The 19,450-nt window shown below is 39.0% G+C and overlaps 2 protein-coding genes across 2 annotated transcripts; one reads left to right on the top strand and one right to left on the bottom strand.

Annotated features, from left to right (window-relative positions):
• The first annotated feature begins 13,699 nt into the window (after positions 1-13,699).
• On the top strand, positions 13,700-16,449 carry LOC127094759 (protein AGENET DOMAIN (AGD)-CONTAINING P1). The gene is made up of 3 exons (XM_051033549.1): positions 13,700-14,244; positions 14,405-14,878; positions 16,153-16,449. Exons 1-3 carry the CDS (start codon positions 13,789-13,791, stop codon positions 16,165-16,167), a joined length of 945 nt encoding a protein of 314 aa, XP_050889506.1. The 5' UTR covers positions 13,700-13,788; the 3' UTR covers positions 16,168-16,449.
• A 246-nt stretch (positions 16,450-16,695) lies between these two features.
• LOC127094760 (uncharacterized) lies at positions 16,696-17,619 on the bottom strand. Its single transcript, XM_051033550.1, has one exon. It carries the CDS (start codon positions 17,396-17,398, stop codon positions 16,889-16,891), a length of 510 nt encoding a protein of 169 aa, XP_050889507.1. The 5' UTR covers positions 17,399-17,619; the 3' UTR covers positions 16,696-16,888.
• Between the last annotated feature and the right edge of the window lie 1,831 nt (positions 17,620-19,450).

Genomic DNA, 19,450 nt, shown 5'->3' with positions numbered 1-19,450 from the left:
GAGAATGCCGACCCTTTCAGCCAGGAGGATGACGATGAAGATTATGAGAATGAGCAGTACTCTCCAAAGGGTGATAAGTATAAATTGCTGGAAGAACGCATGCTAGCTATGGAGGGTCAGAAAGCGCCCGGTCTGGATTTCGAAAGCTTGGGTCTAGTCTCTGATGTGGTCATTCCTCGCAAATTCAAGATCCCCACTTTCACTAAGTACGATGGTGCATCTTGTCCTCAGATGCATCTGAGAGCTTACGTGAGAAAGATTCAGCCGCATACCACTGATAGGAAGCTATGGATCCATTTCTTCCAAGAGAGTCTGTCTGGCACACAGTTGGAATGGTATTATCAGCTCGAGAGCTCTGACATCCGCACCTGGACTGATTTAGCGACAGCTTTCTACAAGCACTACCAGTATAATTCTGAACTAGCGCCTACTCGGCTACAGTTGCAGAGTATGACTATGGGATCTAAAGAAAGCTTCAAAGTATATGCCCAAAAATGGAGAGATTTGGCTGGCAGAGTCAAACCCCCTATGACTGATCGAGAATTAGTAGACATGTTCATGGGTACACTGACTGGCCCATTCTACAGCCATCTACTGGGAAGTTCTTCATCAGGTTTCACTGAACTTATATTGACAGGTGAACGGGTGGAGAGCGGCATTCGAAGTGGAAAGATACAAGCGGCTACCTCTGCAAGCAACAAAAAGTCCTATCAGGGGAAGAATGAATCAAATGTTGTGTACGGTCAAAGGAGTCATAACAAGAAAAATAGTGACCATGCCGTTGGGGCAGTTACGATTGCAGCCCCGCCAGCTCAAAATTTCCAGCACAGACAGGACAGGCCAAGGAGGCAGTTTACCAAGATCAATATGACTTTAGCACAAGCACTACAAAGCATGCTAAAGGCAAACTTACTCACTCTCAGAGGCCCTCCTGCAAATGTCAACACTACTTCGCCTCGTTATAATCCCAATGCCAGGTGTGCATATCACTCCGATAGCCCCGGGTATGATACAAACGATTGTTGACTGTTGAAGAATAAAATTCAGGATATGATCGACGCTGGGGAAATTGAATTTGAGCCTCCGGAGACTCCTAATGTCATCACTGCACCTATGCCTAATCATGACAAGGCTGTTAATGCTATGGATGACAACTCTCACATTTCTAATGTAGCTGACTTAGCATCTCCTCTCCTGGCCATCAAGAAGAAGTTGTTGCAAGCTGGTTTATTTCCAGGTTGTGCTGAAAATTGCGATTTATGTATACTCCGACCCAGTGATTGCTTGAAGTTGAGAAATGGCATTCAACGGCTGATGGACGATCATACAATCCTCTTCGAAAAGGTTCCTAAGGTGGAAAGCCCCGTGGAAGAAATATCTGTGATTGGAAGGTCCAAAGTTCCAGTGAAGATTACTGCTATCAGAGTACCTGTGAAGATTATTGCTGAGCCCAAGGGAGCTCCCCTAATCATTACTGCACCTGGCTCAATACCGTATTCCTCAAGCAAAGCCATTCCGTGGAATTATGGAGGTGATGTTTACATCCATGGCGTAAAGCAAGTTGGTAATTCTGCTAATCCTAATGACATTGTTGGGACTAGTAAAGTTACTCGAAGCGGAAGGATCTTCTCTCCGGAAATCTCACCTCCCGTTCCTGAAACTCGAGGAAAGGAACCAACAGTCAACCCTCTTCAGTCAGAGACATCGGTCGAAGTTACTACTGAAGATGTTGCCAAACAAGAAATGGAAGAAGTGCCGAAGATCATCCGCAAGAGTGATTTTGATGTGGTAGAACAGTTGGGGCATACTCCTTCTAAGATCTCGATGTTATCCTTGTTGTTATCTTCTGAATCTCATGCCAATGCCTTGATAAAATTCTTGAAGACTGCTCATGTACCTCAGGAGACCTCCGTCGATCAGTTCGAAAATTATGTTGCTCATCTGGCTGTTGACAATGGCCTAGGCTTTTCCGATGCTGACCTGACACCAGCGAGAAAGAACCACAATAAAGCTCTGCATATCTCCATTGAGTGTAAGGGGATCACCTTGTCTCATGTGTTGATCGATAATGGCTCTTCTTTGAATGTGCTACCGACAGCTGTGCTCGATAAACTGGATTGTAAAAGCATTGAACTGAAGCCTAGTGACATTGTGGTGCGTGCTTACGATGGTGCGAAGAGCGTTGTCCACGGTGAAGTGGTCCTCCCTATCAAGATAGGACCTCAAGTCTTCAACACTATCTTTCACGTAATGAACATTCGTCCTGCCTATTCCTGCTTGCTGGGACGCCCTTGGATTCATGGGGCAAGTGCTGTAGCTTCATCTCTCCATCAAAAACTGAGGTATCCAATAGAGGGTAAGGTTGTCACTGTGTGTGGAGAAGAAGAATATATTGTCAGTAGTGTGCAGGCTTTCAGATACGTCGAGATGGATGGAGAATTCCTTGAGACTCCGTCTCAGTCATTTGAAGTGGTTCCTCCGTCCAGTCCTGTCCTTAAGCCCACTCCCCCTGTGCCCGAGGTTATTCGAGCTCCTCCTGCCATGATTTCTCTGAAAGATGCTCAAGCTGTGGTCGAAAATGGTGGTCATACTGGTTGGGGTCAACTGATCAACGTACCCTATAAGTCTGATAAATCTGGTCTGGGATTTAACTCTGAAAGGATGGTCAAAGATCAAATCAGTGCTGTAAAAGATGCTGATAGCAATTGCGACCTGGATAGCTGGATTTTCCCAACAATTGGTGACGGACTCAATAATTGGAAGGCTGAAGACACTATCCCGATTACCTTTAGTCAGGAGTAATTGTTATTATCTATTTAGTGTTGCAAATTTTTAATTTTTTACAATTGAACTTCTTGAAGCATTGTGTCTATGCCCGGGGCACAATAGCTAATTTGTTAAGGGTTTTGTCATTTTCATAAGCATATTCACATTCAATAAATCAATGGACTTTTTGCATTCAAATATTGCGCTCTTTATCTTTCCTATCAGCTTTCAAACAAGCTATGCTTTCTTACACACACTCACGTAACAAAATTGCAGATCCATACCCACTCTGGATCCTGTTGATAATAGTTCTACTGCTGTAGATTATGACTTTGAAAATCCGATCTACCAAGCCGAGGATGGAAGTGACGAAGATTGTGAAGTCCCTGGAGAACTCGCCAGACTGTTACTGCAAGAGGAAAAGACTATACAGCCGCATGAGGAATCAATTGAAGTTGTAAACCTGGGTACTGAAGTAGACAAGAAAGAAGTCAAAATAGGAGCAGGCTTGGAGAACAGTATCAAAGAAAGATTGATTCAGATGTTACATGACTATGTAGAGATTTTTGCCTGGTCTTATGAAGACATGCCAGGATTGGATACTGACATAGTAGTGCATCGTCTGCCAATGAAGGAAGACTGTCGTCCTGTTAAGCAAAAGGTTCGCCGCATGCGCCCGGAAATGTCTGAGAAAATCAAAGCCGAAGTTATGAAACAATTTAACGCCGGTTTCCTAGCCGTTACTTCTTATCCTCAATGGGTTGCTAATGTGGTACCGGTACCGAAGAAGGATGGTAAGGTGCGAATGTGTGTAGATTACAGAGATTTGAATAAGGCGAGTCCCAAGGATGACTTTCCACTTCCGCACATTGATGTTCTGGTAGATAACACCGCTCAACACAAGGTATTCTCATTCATGGACGGATTCTCAGGTTATAATCAGATTAAGATGGCGCCTGAGGACATGGAGAAAACTACGTTTGTGACACAATAGGGCACTTTCTGTTACAAAGTAATGCCATTCGGTTTAAAGAACGCCGGGGCAACGTACCAGCGTGCTATGGTGGTTTTGTTCCATGATATGATTCATCATGAAATAGAAGTATATGTGGATGACATGATAGCCAGATCTCATACTGAAGAAGAACATCTCGATCATCTGTACAAATTGTTTGAGAGGTTGAAGAAATACAAGCTGAGATTGAACCCGAACAAATGCACCTTTGGAGTAAGATCCGGTAAACTCCTGGGCTTTATTGTCAGTGGCAGAGGAATTGAGGTTGACCCGGCCAAGGTGAGAGCTATTCAAGAAATGCCAGTTCCCCGTACAGATAAAGAAGTCAGAGGTTTCTTGGGACGATTGAATTACATTGCCCGATTTATTTCCCATTTGACTGCTACCTGCAAACCCATCTTCAAACTACTGAGGAAGAATCAAGAGATGATATGGAATGACGAATGTCAAGAAGCTTTTGACAAAATCAAGAAGTATCTCCAGGAACCTCCGGTCCTGATACCACCAGTTGAAGGAAGACCTCTAATCATGTATTTGACCGTGTTAGAAAATTCAATGGGGTGTGTGTTGGGGCAACATGACGAGTCTGGTCGAAAAGAGCATGCCATATACTACCTTAGCAAAAATTTTACCGACTGTGAAACAAGATACTCACTGCTCGAGAGAACTTGCTGTGCTTTGGCCTGGGTTGCTCGCCGACTAAGACAGTATATGTTGAATCATACCACTTTGTTGATTTCTAAGATGGATCCCATCAAATACATATTCGAGAAACCTGCCCTCTCCGGAAGGATAGCGAGATGGCAGATGATTTTAACAGAGTATGATATCCAGTATACTACCCAGAGAGCAATCAAAGGAAGCGTGTTAGCTGATCATTTGGCTCATCAAGCAGTGGATGATTACCAATCTATGAATTTTGAGTTCCCAGATGAGGATGTCATGCTTGTTACTGATTACGAAGAACCTGGACCGGATGAAAGACCCGAACTGGGATCCCGATGGATTATGGTTTTTGATGGATCTTCTAATGCATTGGGCAATGGTGTTGGTGTTGTAATTATTTCTCCCAGGGGTTGCCATACGCCTTTCACTGCTAGGCTATGTTTTGATTGTACCAATAACATGGCTGAGTATGAAGCCTGTATTTTGGGACTCATAGCTGCTATAGACCTAAGAATCAAGCTTTTAAGCGTATACGGAGACTCAGCCTTAGTAATCAGTCAGATTAAAGGAGAATGGGACACTAAACATCTGAATCTCATCCCTTATCGAGAGCGGGTGTTGACGTTAATCCCATACTTCGAAGAAATTACATTCGAACATATTCCACGAGAAGAGAATCAGTTGGCAGACGCCTTGGCCACCATGTCATCTATGTTCAGAGTCAGATGGGACAATGAAGCTCCCCGGATCACCATTGAGCGATTAGATGAACCAGCATATTGTTATGAACTTAACGCTGATGAAGTAGAAGAGAAATCTTGGTTCCATGAAGTAAAAAGATATTTAGAAGCTCAGGAATACCCTGAAGGGGCATCCATCAATGACAGAAAATTCCTGAGGAAGTTCTCCGCTAAATTCTTTTTGAGTAATGGAGTACTATACAAACGTAATCATGATTCGACCCTGCTTCGCTGTGTGGATAAAAATGAAGCAGAAAAGATTATGGAAGACATGCATGACGGTATTTTTGGGACTCATTCTAGTGGACATACGATGGCCAAGAAGATTCTGAGATCAGGGTATTATTGGTCTACCATGGAAGCTGATTGCCACCATCACTCCAGAACATGTCACAAGTGCCAGATCTATGCGGATAAAGTACACGTGCCCCCTGCTCCTTTAAACGTGCTGACAGCCCCTTGGCCCTTTGCGATGTGGGGCATTGATATGATCGGAGAGATTAAGCCTATTGCTTCTAATGGACATCGTTTCATCCTCGTGGCTATTGATTACTTTACAAAGTGGGTAGAGGCAGCCTCATTTGCTTCTGTCACCAAGAATGTGGTGGCGCGGTTCATCAAGAATAGTCTTATTTGTCGATATGGCGTCCCTGAAAGAATTATCACTGACAATGGCACTAATTTGAACAACAAAATAATTACTGAACTCTGCACGCAGTTCAAGATAAAACACCATAACTCTTCTCCGTACCGGCCAAAGATGAACGGCGCCGTGGAGGCTGCTAATAAGAATATCAAGAAGATCATACAAAAGATGACAGTAACGTACAAAGACTGGCATGAGATATTACCGTTTGCTCTCCATGGTTATCGCACTTCAGTACGCACTTCGACAGGAGCAACTCCTTTCTCTTTAGTCTACGAAATGGAAGCCGTTTTACCAGTGGAAGTTCAGATTCCCTCTCTAAGAATCATGAAAGAGGCGGGCTTAGATGAAGATGAATGGATTCAGACCCGACTCGATCAGATAAATTTGATTGATGAGAAGAGACTCGCGGCTGTTTGTCATGGGCAGATATATCAGAAGCGCATGACCCAGGCATTTAACAAAAAGGTCAAAAGACAGGTGTATCAAGTTGGCGACTTGGTGATAAAGCGTATCATTCTACCACAAGGTGATCCCAGAGGCAAATGGACTCCCACATACGAAGGGCCATTTGTAGTTAAGAAAGTATTCTCTGGTGGAGCCATGATACTTGCTACAATGGACGGCGAAGACTTCCCGCATCCCGTGAACGCAGACATAGTCAAAAAATATTACGCATAAAAGAAACCCGCTAGGTCGACGTACCTAGGCAAAAGTAAGGGCATCCCGGCGAACCAAAAGGGTTCGGGCAAAATTAGGGATAAACATATAAAAATGTACACCCGGCAAGTCGAAAACCTGAAAAGGCGGCTTGAGCAAAAAAGGGTATTCTGGTGGACTGAAAACCTGAAAAGGCGGTCCAGGCAAAAATTAGGGATTAAAAGCGTAAGACTATGTCCCATTCTCAGTCACCTCCAACCAAGTTCAAAGGACTGAACAAGCTAATCACTTCCATCCGACAGCAAGGGAGATGAGATACTTGAAGACATAATGACAATAGTGGAATTAAAATCAATAGGACTTTTTCTGCATAGCTTTCTCTTTATTTTCTTGACAATTTCCTCTTACTAGGATTTCTGTCTCTTTGTACACAGATTACCTGTTTATAGGCCCTCTTTCGAACTCAATACAATTTTATTTCCAAAAGATGCTTTTGTTTTACTTTTTCTGTTTTGTTTGCGTAAAAGTCCATTGATTTAATTTGAATTAATATGTGCATTTGAATATGATCGATGTTTACCAAAAATGCATGCATAAAATAGAAATAGCAATTACTACAAGACTTCAGGATCGAGGAGAAGGTCTAACCATGCTTTCCAATGAATCCGTTGCTAATTCTATTCCCCGGCAAAGCCAGTTATTCCCCAGAAGAAATTGGCATCACTAGACAAATTGGTCATCTCTTCCACCCCCAGCCAGGCTTCTGCTGAACATTTCTGCCATCAGGCAGAAATCAAATACCCCCAGCTGAGAAAGGGTCATCAATACAAATATCTCCAACCAGGATGTGCGGATTTATTTTCCCCTGGCAAATTCTCAGACGCATGATTCATTCCATGCATCATTTCACATCACATACATGCATACAATGTTTGCATTTATTTTCGAAAGCATAAGACATCTCATGCATCATGACATGGCATGAAGCTAACTTTTCTTTTCAGGTTAATTATCCTCCTGATATAGTCAAAATAAAAGGTTCATTCAGACGAACCTCCTTATCAATTACATTCAAGATTCACATACAACTTTCAGATATACTCCATATGAACATTCATCCTGGCAAGCATTCTGGCATCTTCCTAATGATGGCATCTTTAAGCCCATCTCAGACAGTTACTGCAAATACAACAAATATTATCAGATACAGCCTAACGTACGGTTCATTCTGATTCAGCCCAACATATGACTTCGTCTGCAACTCCAATACGGTCTAATGTACGACCCATTTGGATCTTCAAATCCTCAGATACTGCCTAGCGTACGGTACATTCCGAGGTGTAGTCTAGCGTACGACTACTTTCTTCTTCAGATACAGCCTAACGTACGGCTCATTCTGCAACTCCAATACGGTCTAACGTACGACCCATTTGGATCTTCAAATCCTCAGATACTGCCTAGTGTATGGTACATTCCGAGGTGTAGTCTAGCGTACGACTACTTTCTTCTTCAGATACAGCCTAACGTACGGCTCATTCTGCAACTCCAATACGGTCTAACGTACGACCCATTTGGATCTTCAAATCCTCAGATACTGCCTAGTGTACGGTACATTCCGAGGTGTAGTCTAGCGTACGACTACTTTCTTCTTCAGATACAGCCTAACGTACGGCTCATTCTGCAACTCCAATACGGTCTAACGTACGACCCATTTGGATCTTCAAATCCTCAGATACTGCCTAGCGTACGGTACATTCCGAGGTGTAGTCTAGCGTACGACTACTTTCTTCTTCAGATACAGCTTAACGTACGGCTCATTCTGCAACTCCAATACGGTCTAACGTACGACCCATGTGGATCTTCAACTCAGATACGATCTAGCGTATGATCCATTCTGATTCTACCTTCGTCAGATCCAGCTTAACGTACGATTCATTCTGCTACTCAGGTACGATCTAGCATATGGTCCATTCTGATTCTTCATCCCCAGCAGCGTATGATCCATTTTGATCTTCCATCATCGAACTGCCTGGATGGCATCGTTAAGCCCATCTCCATCTAGATCAAACTTTTGATTAACAAGTGCAAATTGTTGGGGCATTCTAGTGTTCAATAATCTTTCACCTCCAGACCACGAATGGCGTATATACCATTCTAACTCTCTCGGTTCAAGAATATTGAACAGGGGCAGCTGTCATACCCCAAAATTTGCCCGTTAATATTACAAGGCATTTTCCAGGACACTCCAACTTATGTTCAAGGCACTGATCCCAAAGGAACAAAGACCCAGCTCACAGGTGGCCAAATCCAGAAAATGGCCCAAACTGGCATGCTCGCTAGGCGAGCAATTCCTTCGCCTAGCGAACCCTTCGTTATACCACTCGCCTAGCGAAGCTTGCAATCCAGAAAAGGCCCAAACTAGCTTGCTCGCTAGGCGAGCAACTCCTTCGCCTAGCGAAGCTTGCGATATATCAGAATTTTCGGGCTTCATTCTGAGCCCATTAGGTCACAACAAGAGCATTATAAATATCCAAGCTTCAGTCAGAAAGAGAGGACGAAAAACAGAGGAAGACGGGCCGAAACCCTGGCATAGAAACCCTGGAGACTAACTCAAAGAATTCCGAGTAAAGAAACCCTGAAGGCCGCTCATCCGCACCGAAGTTACCGCCGCCCAACTCCATCCGATACCAAGAGTGTTCAGTCCCTTCAACATCGCAGCTCGGTTGCGAACAGGTTTGCGCATCACTACTGTTTTATGCTTTTAATCGGTAATCTCTACATACATAAGGCATCATGATTAAACTTTCGGATATGTAATTTGATTTCACATGTGAATTTAAGTATGCCTGAATATTCTGAATGTTTGTCCATGCTATTCCTGTAATTAAATGCCATAAAGTTCAGGTTTCCGGAGGTCAGGCTGCTATCAAACTCCAAACCCGTAGCCGCTCGCTAGCACATCGCTAAGCGAGCCTGTGGCGAGCACTCGCTAAGCCTTCGCTATGCGAAGCAGGAGCGAACGGGACAGTGGCTGTTTTGTTTCTTTTCTGTTCTGCCTTATGTTTATCTAATCAAGATTTATTATAATTCTGCATTATTCGGCCTGACTTTATGACTGTTGTGTTATACTTTATCTCGATATTCTAACCGGTGTGTTGAATTGTGTAAAGGTTTACATATCCCCGAGGAAACGGCCGGCTAAGTATTCCACTTTATGTGTGGGATATCCTTGTGGAGATGGATTCTGAATTACTTAATTTTAATATGGAGATTCATCCTAAATTACCTAGCTGATTTTAATGTATTGATTTCATCGATTTTAATGTGGACCTAATTACTTAATCGATTACGGCTATCTAATTAATTGTAAAACGTTGCCTTTAAACATGCGATCTTGGACCTCTCTTTGTTACCCTACGATTACGGTATTATGGTCATGTCCCGCGGATGTGGGGATACACTTAGCCAAGACCCTTCGGTTAAATCATCATAGTCCCTCGAATGTTGCCTTTGCCCCTCGATGACCCTTCGGCATAGCCTACGGTTAAATGATGATCGTCCCTTCGAATGCTAAGGTATCCCTACAAAAGTTGCCTTCAATGACCAATCGATGACCCTACGATGTCCCTTTACATCCAAAGGATAAAACTACTTACTTCTCAATAGTAAGGACAGTTTTACCCTCATAAGGATAGGAAATGCCCATAAAGACCTTGGGGTAGGTATAACTCTTAATTGCTTACTCACAACCTAAAATACTTTTAACACCTCACACCTTTCAAAACATCTTTTAGAAAATCACCACCTGGCATACATTCGTACTAGAATCATTGCCAAGTTATATTGTTCTAAACTATTTTCAAAACTGAATGAGATAACCACTTTGTATACATTCATACAAGAATCATTACAAAGTTAAATTCTCTTTTCCAAACATTTTCTAAACAATTCACAACCACTATTTCTAGACAACCATAAGTGATCAAGCAATTAAGAGCCCATGGATAACCATGGATACAAAGGGTGCTAACACCTTCCCTTTGTATAATGTACCTCCCGAACCCAAAATCTAAATTAAGGTCTTTCCTGTTCTTTTCCGCCTTTCCTTATTGGATAAAAGAAAAGTCGGTGGCGACTCTTGCTAACCGCGACATTTGCTTTACAAAGCAAAAACACATAAAGTCAGTTCACCGTATGACAATGTGGTACCAATACGCGAACATTTAGGTTCACCACTTTGATCCTCACCTCCTAGGATCAAAGCCATCAACTTATTACCATCACCGCCGATAATGTCCCACTGATTCCGTCACCTCCAAAATCAGCTATCGGTCCAATCCACTGAATGGGATTTGAGGCTCACCAACAACAAACCATTTGTCCGACAACATGAATGCATGCAACATATTATTCATGCAACAACAACATAATGCACAATGACCCATCACCATAGTCAATGTGTACCACTAATACTAGCCATCATGCATCAAACACATGTTATATAGCTCAACAACATCAACATACATCATAATACGCTGCAACAATGCATTTAAGGTTATGTCACACCACCACATAAACATTATAGTGCATTTCAACATCATCATATAGAAAAATATTCATTTTCAGGCATCGAAATAAATTTTAAATGAAAGTACATGCTCTCAGCTTTCCGACGCTTCGAATCGCGCGTCAAACAGAGTTACTAAGCTCAAGTTACATCATTTTAATTTCTCAATTTTTTCACGTAACAGTGGTAACCGGTTACACTCAAACCGGTTACGGGCTTCGAAAATAACCCAGAAACCTATTTTTCAAGTGGTAACCGGTTACACTCATACTGGTTACCAGTTACCAGTTTGTAGAACAGTCTAGAAACTTATTTTTCGTTGTTGGACACCTTTCGGACCTCCGATTTCGATTTTGTAAAAACCTCCGATCTCAGAATTTGACATACTATAATTATTCAATGATTAAAACAAAATTCACATTATATCACATATTAGCATAAAAAAACCATTCATTCTCATCAATTCATATGTACTCCAAACCTTCCAACAACATCAGTTGCAACAATTCATCATTCCAACTCTGACCCGAAACCACATTAATACAACAACTTTTACATCACACAATCTAATCAAATTTCACGGGTTTAACAATAACATTTTCATCATTCACACAATTCAATCAAATTTCATAGGTTTAACAACAATATTTTCATCATTCCCACAATTCAATCAAATTTCATGGGTTTAGCCGTAACATTTTCATCATTCACACAATTCAACATTCATCATTCCCACAATTCAACATAGAGAAGAAAACACAAAACATACATGTCATAATCTACCCACCATCATCATGTTAACCCTTAGATAATCAGAACCCCACCCTTACCTTAAAGTTCATAACAATCAATTATTTAACCTTCAACAATGGTTAATCTCCCCTTGAGCCTTAGCCTCTTCTTCTCTCTTTCCCTATTTTTCCTCTTTTCTCCCAAAAGATACGTGGTTGAGTTTTTCCCCCCAAATTCCATATTCTATTCTTTTTATTCTAATTCCTATTATTTTATTAACTTATTATGTTATCACTATTTTCTTAATAATAATAATAGTAATAATAATAACAATAATCCACTTAAATTAAATAATTAAATTAATATTTATATAATATTAATTAATTAAATAATAACTAATATGATTAATTAGTTTTACTCACTACAACATCTTTTCTATATTTTTGCTTACACCCTCTCCAATACCTTAATTTCTAAGGCAACTACCCCACACCAAGGATACACAACACGTCAAAACATCAATCAACACAACACAACCACAACGATCACATAATTAAATTATGGAAAATAATTTAAATAAAATCGGGGTGTTACAAGTAACATTACTAAGTTCTAAAAAAGGGATTTCTATGAATGAGTTTCTCGGGTTTTCCATCTCCAAACTTAGATAAAATCTCATAAATGAAAAGGGAGAAAATGTAAGTTCTTAAGTTTAATTGAATAATTCAATTGAAGAAGCCCTTAATCGACCGATCAATGTGAACCTATAAGCCTCCACCCACAAAGACAAAGTGAATAAGGATTTATTCTGAAGAAGATGAAGCAAATAAAATTCTAAAAGTGGAGATGAGACACAAGTTTCCACTTTATATGCAAAGTAACAACTAGATTCAACTACCACGATCCACTAGAAGTTCAAAGAAGCCATCAAATGGCCCAAATTGTATCTCGAAATGGTAACTACACTTCAATATGCCTAGTTGCGTCACTTTTTCCCTACACGCGTGGGTCACATGGAAACCCTCGCCGTAAAAAATATTATGTCAACTCGACGTGCATATAATGTGCATGTTCCTCATGACAACTACTCTCACTAAGCAATGAGTCCTCTCTCAACAAACGACATTACCACGATTCAGACTTATGGCCAACCTCACATGCTCAATATCAACAATCCTCACATCATGTTTGACAACAAGGCCTTCAGAGTAATTGTTCCAAGCTGGGCCACAACCCGTAAGAATGGCCTAATCCACACATGTCCATCCTTTTCAAGGACTTTTCGGATCACTAAAGATATGAACCTTCCTCAAGCATGACCACATATGAGCGCACCCTCCCATCACTTCGATATAGTTGATCTTTATCTAACGATCGCTTGCACTCAGCGTCGGACAACACAAAGACAATTACAATGGTCTCTAATATATAAATGTGGCCTAAAATCATGCAAAGTACAATTCATTATACATTGATAAAGTACCACATCAATCTCTTAGTGGCTTGAGTGTTAAAGTATCAACTTTTTTACAAATATCCTTTTCGTTCATTTGAAAATCATCTCAACCGCATGAAAAACATTCCACTATATTTTTTTTATCACCATACCAGTTATTCTTTCCTCAAGTTGAGGATAATATATAATTAGGTCTTCTGTTGTGAAAATAACTCTTGAATTTGTCGTTACTTTGGGTAAAAATTGATTTTATTTAATTAAAAACACAAACAAGTAAAAGGAATTCGAATTATTTGAGTCGAATGAATGGAAAAAAAGAAAATGAAAACAAGAGAATGCATAACGGTGGGTTTGAAAATGAAATTAGTAACATAATAAACTCGTTCTAATTCCCGCCAAACACATTAATAATTTATTTAACAATAAAAAAATATATAATATACACACTCTACTCTCATTCTCATTCTCATTCTCATTCACTTCAGCGTTTCTCATTTCCATTTCTGCAATCACAACTGCGAAACCCTAACCCGATTATCCATGGCATCCAGTTCCAAAACACGCTCCTCCTCCCCAGCCTCATCCATCTTCAAACCTGGAACCTTAGTCGAAATCAGCTCCGATGACGACGGATTTCGTGGTTCATGGTTTACTGGAAAGATCGTCCGTCGTCTCGTCGGTGACAAGTTCATGGTCGAGTATGACAACTTAATGGCGGATGAAGACGACACCAAGCGCCTTAAAGAACCTATTAGACTTCGCCAGCTCCGCCCAATTCCCCCCAAGGAGATCACCCGGGACTTCAAATTCGGTGATGAAGTTGACGCTTATCACAATGACGGATGGTGGGAGGGTCATGTCACCGGAATATTAGAGGATGGTAGAAAGACAGTGTATTTCAGAGTATCGAGGGAGCAGCTGGAGTTCCCCAACGAGGAACTCAGGCTCCACCGTGAGTGGGTCAATGGAGGTTGGATCCCTCCATTTTCACAACAGGTGTGCTTTGATTTCCATTGTTTATTGCGTTTAGGTTGATTTCTAGGGTTGCATTGTTATTGCATGTCTTAGGACGTTAATGTTAATTAACTTAATTTACTTTCGATTAAATGTTGTGACTGTGAGTGGTGATATTGTTTGTTAATGATTAATATTATAGGATGATAGCGAAATTAAGAAAAAAGTGTGTGTTAAGGCTGCTGAAACTGTGACCCTAGCCAGTGATGATTTCAAGTTTAAGGAAGGGGATTTGGTTGAGGTGTGCAGCGATGAAGATGGTTTCAAGGGGGCTTGGTTTTCTGCAACCCTTATTGAGGCTAAGGCAGGATGGAAGTTCGTCGTTGAGTATGAGAGCCTGCTCGATGATGATTCAAAGCTTTTGAGAGAGGAGGTCAGTATCCTGCAAATTAGGCCTCGTCCACCAAAAACTGATGATGTTGATCAGTTTAAGTTTCTTGATGAAGTGGATACCTATTACAATGATGGTTGGTGGGTTGGGATTGTTTCTAAAGTTCTCGGGGACTCCAAGTATATTGTATATTTCAGGAACTCTAATGAAGAACTGAAGTTTGAACATTCCCAGTTGAGGCTACATCAGGACTGGGTGGATAACAAATGGGTCATGGCTTCTAAGGTATGATTGCAATGTTTGTTCTTTTGAGCATGCACTTTAGTTTAACAGTAGGCTTGAATTAATTTGCATTGCAGTATATTGTCAAAGTAGTTTGTTGTGAGGATTGACTTCAATACTCGTCTGATGGAATGTTTGTATTGAATTTTAAAGAGGAAAATCATTCTTCCTTTATATTAGCTGAATTTCCCGATTTGAGGCAAAAAATCCTATTTAAACTGACTCAATCTTTTGGAGTGTGTTGGATTTCATCCTGATGGAATCTGGGGTAAAAGCATGATGTTTTGAAACTTGTGGCTTCTCATTATGATGGTGAAGTATCCTGTATGTTTTTAAATCGATTGCTTCTCAGGAAAATAGTTTACATTTAATAACACAGTTAAGATGATTATTGACTGAAATTCAAGTCAGTGATTATTAGTGGGTTTTGTTTATCTGTTTTGTCACTTTCTTTTGTGGTCTAGATTTCTATAATCTGTATTATCAATGTTTATCTCAGTACTTAACCAAATTTACTCTGCATTCTTTATACAACATTGTGGGTTTTGTTAAGTTGTGATTGTGTAACAACATTAATATCACCTAAAACACAGTATTCAATTAATTCATCCACACTATTTTGATCATATGATTGAAATATGCTTTATCTCCCTTTAACTTTGTATGATCGGGTCAACTGATAGGATTTGTTGAATCAAATTTTCTCCAATTTTTACCTTGTCAATTTACATTGATTTTATCTGTAGTTCTGTAGATTTGTCTTTCATTTGCATTATAATTTGATTTACTTCTACCAAGGTGGAAATCATGTGTTTCCTAGGCTTGTTATGATATCACTGATTTTTATCTTGTGTATTATACATTGATTGAAAGAGTAGTTTGAAAGTATCTGTTTCTAGCTCGCTAATGTCATGCACAATATTTGAATACTGTCTAGTCAAAAAATTAGTTTGAATAGCCACGTGCCCGATTGTGTTGGGTCAGTATACCATCAAAGAAATTGGCTTATCAAGTGCAGCTACTAGTTTGATAGCATTTGCTAATGCTAGTGACATTTACTAATATCGTGACCAATACATAGTGTTGACATGATAGCGAGCAATGTTTTAAATTGATCCGCTTTGCAATTGTAGGTAGAATGTCAATGTTTATGAGGTCTTAGCAACCACTTTGTGATTAGAAATAGAGCAAATGATATATCCTTGCATCTTCAGCAAGCAATAACATATTTTGATTTGATGATCCTAACCTCAAGCTTTTGGTTTAAACTATTTCAGGCCTTGAAGTTTTGAATTTTGGAAGCAACCAGAGGTCGAAGAAAACACCATGTGCCATGGAAAAATGAAAATAAAAATTGTATATTTTGGACTCATTTCTTGCTAGCCAAAACTTTGAACTTGCAGTTCTCGTGGATCAAAACTTTGGACTTGTAGTTTTCATATATCAAACCTTGAACTAAACTTGATGAGTTAAATGCCACTTTAGGTTCCGAATTAAGTAGCTTGTAATGAATTTGGAGGCGTACTTAGATTTCAGTTAGTATGCTTGATCTGAATTTGCATTTCATACTTTCAGATTTTGGTTTGTTGGGTTTTATTTTGAGAATTCTTATTAGTCCTTCCATGTTTATTTTTAAAGAATGCAGGTGGAAATAGTTAATTTCATTGGGAGACAGAGCATTAAATTTTAGCTGGATTCATTGCTCTTGAACTTGGAGTCACCCTAAGCTCAAGTAAAAAGTATAATGGTTTAAACGAAATATGAAGAGAATATATTTTTTTAAACGAAATATATCAATGAAGAGAATATCGCTGATCATATGTCATGATAAATGATTATAATTTCTCATATTCTTAGTCTTTAAGTAAACAGCTCCATGAGAGCAGCATAATCAAAGACTCTGAAACATAACAAGCATTGCAGTAAAGCACGAAATTGAAAGGATTACAATGTATTGAAACATAACATAATAATAAGCTTATTTTAGTGAATACAAATACTTTAGAATCAGATTCAGACCTCTTTGACTTCAACAGGAGCAGCAGTAGGTGCAGTTTCTTTGACTTGATCTTTGTTTTCTTCCTTCACATCCTTAACTCCCTCTTCAATTTCAAAAGCTGACGCAGGGAAAGTCCTGAAAAGCCCTGTAACAGCCCTGAAGGTGATTTTGCCGGTAGGTGGTTCATCCATAACGATTTCATGAAGAGGAAGCCACATCAAGAGCTCCTTCACCTTCACACCAGTTAGCTTCTTGATCTTTCCAACCTCAACAGTGGCAGTGACTTCGGTACTATAAATCACATGCCTATCAACTTTCACAAATTTGTGGTTATAGCTAGCTTTCTGCTTAAGCCACACAAACCCACTTTCCCTATGGTATCCACATTCTTCTATGTCTTTCAATGGCAAAAGACCATTGGGCATGCTTATTTCCCCGAGCAGTTCCTTGGACTTGATTTGGCACATTTCATCTCCATAGTATACCTCTGATTTGGCTTTGATCTCTTCGGTGACTAGAGACATCTTGTGTTTTGGTATGTTTGAACTTTGAATAAACTTAATGAGTTACTTGATTGTGAATGACTGAGTGACTCTGAAAGCTGAAGAGAGGGTTTCATATATAGCTGTGAATCTATGACATTGCCCTTATATTTCCCATTAACTTCATCAATGCCATTGTCTTTTAAACACTGTCAATTTTAAGATAGTTGCTTGTGAGAAAAATAAATGCGCGCTTCAATTTTTATATTTTTCGCTTCGAATATGGTTGTGGAGAAAAGGAGATGAAATGTGACCCACATCAATATCTTCTCTCATTAAATGGCGGAAATTTTTGGAGAAACTATTTACATTAGAATGAGTGTAAATACGTGAGACAGTTCGAAAATAAATTTGTACTGTACTGTGTTAAAACTTTTTTCACTTTTATATTTATAAAAAAGAAAGTATTTTTATTAATTTAAACATATAGTTTTTTTATTTGAATGTGTTTTTTTAATAAAATATAATTAAAATAGGCTGTCTTAAAAATTCACTCTCTAAATATTATATTATATTTTAAAATAAAACTTAATTTGTTTATCTATTAATTTATTAGTATATTTAAATATAAATGAAATCATTTATTAAAAATGTTAATAGAATATTAAGTCTATTCCTAAGCTAATATATTATCAAAAATTTTAAAAATAGATCTATATTTCCACTCTTATATTAAACATATCAGAATTAAGTTTTAATTGTTTTGCTCAAATTAAGATTAACTAGCTAAACCCAACATAATATATTCCCACTCTAACACAATGACAAGTGTTGAGTAAAACTATATATATATATATATATATATATATATATATATATATATATATATATATATATATATATATATATATATATATATATATATATATATATATATATATATATATATATATATATATATATATATATATAAAAGAAAGGTACTATTAAAGAGTCGATGGCTTTGTGTTTGACCCAAACATGTCTTATGCTAAATTATTTGGTGTGCGCATACGAGTGATGAGCGCGGTAAGTCCCTGCGGTACGGTTCACGAGAATTATTGTAAAGTGAGCTATAATGTTATACAAATTGTTTATAACACTCTTACCCTAATTTGTCACAGAAATAAAATAGAACTATATTTGCTTTATAGTCGTGAAGATAGGTATCATTGGCCAAATTTCGTTAGTAAGATTGATCATGTTTGTTGTTTTTTACTTCTGTTTTATTAATCTCCTATACTAGTTGTTGTTTTAACATTTGGTATCAGATGATGATTAATCCTTGTGTGAAATTCGAGGTGACAAGGTTCACCAGGATAGGTGATTTCAGTTTATGGCAATGTAGGGTTAATGATATATTAGTTCAACAAAGTTTACAAAAGGCGTTGCGTGAGACGAAAGTGACTGACATGAATGATACTGATTGAGAAGAGATGAAGGGGAAGGCAACATGATTGATTCACATATCTGTTTTAAACGAGGTGATGTATCATATCTCGGTCCTAATGACGTCGAAGAAGGTTTGGGGAAAACTGGAGAATCAGTATATGACAGAGACGTTGATGAACAAATTGTTCATGAAGCATCGACTATATCGTCTAAAGATACAAGAAGGATCCAATTTGCAACAACATGTAAATGTCTTCAACAACATAATAACCGATCTGGTGAGGTTTTAGGGGTGAAAATTGATGATGAAGATAAGGAAATTATCTTGTTGTGCCCGTTACCAAGTTGCTATGACTACTTGGTGGCTACTCTTACTAATGGGAAAGATTCAGTTAGTCTTCATGTGACTATTGCTACACTTTTATCATTCTCAAAAGAGAAAAAATGTAGAGGAAGAAACTCAAGGCATCAGTTTGTATCTGAATGAGTGTTAAAATCGTGTGCGGAACAAGAGTAAAGGAGGTTTTAGAAATAGAAGGTCTAAATCCAAGAAACAGAAAACAACACAGTGTTATAGTTGCAAACAAATTGTACATTGGAAAAGGGATTGTCTAAACAAAAACAAGACTCACCTAGTTCTGCAAATGTGGTTCAAATCGATGA

This window comes from Lathyrus oleraceus, chromosome 6 (genome assembly GCF_024323335.1).
Source record: "Lathyrus oleraceus cultivar Zhongwan6 chromosome 6, CAAS_Psat_ZW6_1.0, whole genome shotgun sequence".
Lineage (NCBI taxonomy): Eukaryota > Viridiplantae > Streptophyta > Magnoliopsida > Fabales > Fabaceae > Lathyrus > Lathyrus oleraceus.
Note: the sequence above shows the minus strand (reverse complement) of the source record. Positions and strands in the feature narration are given on the sequence as shown.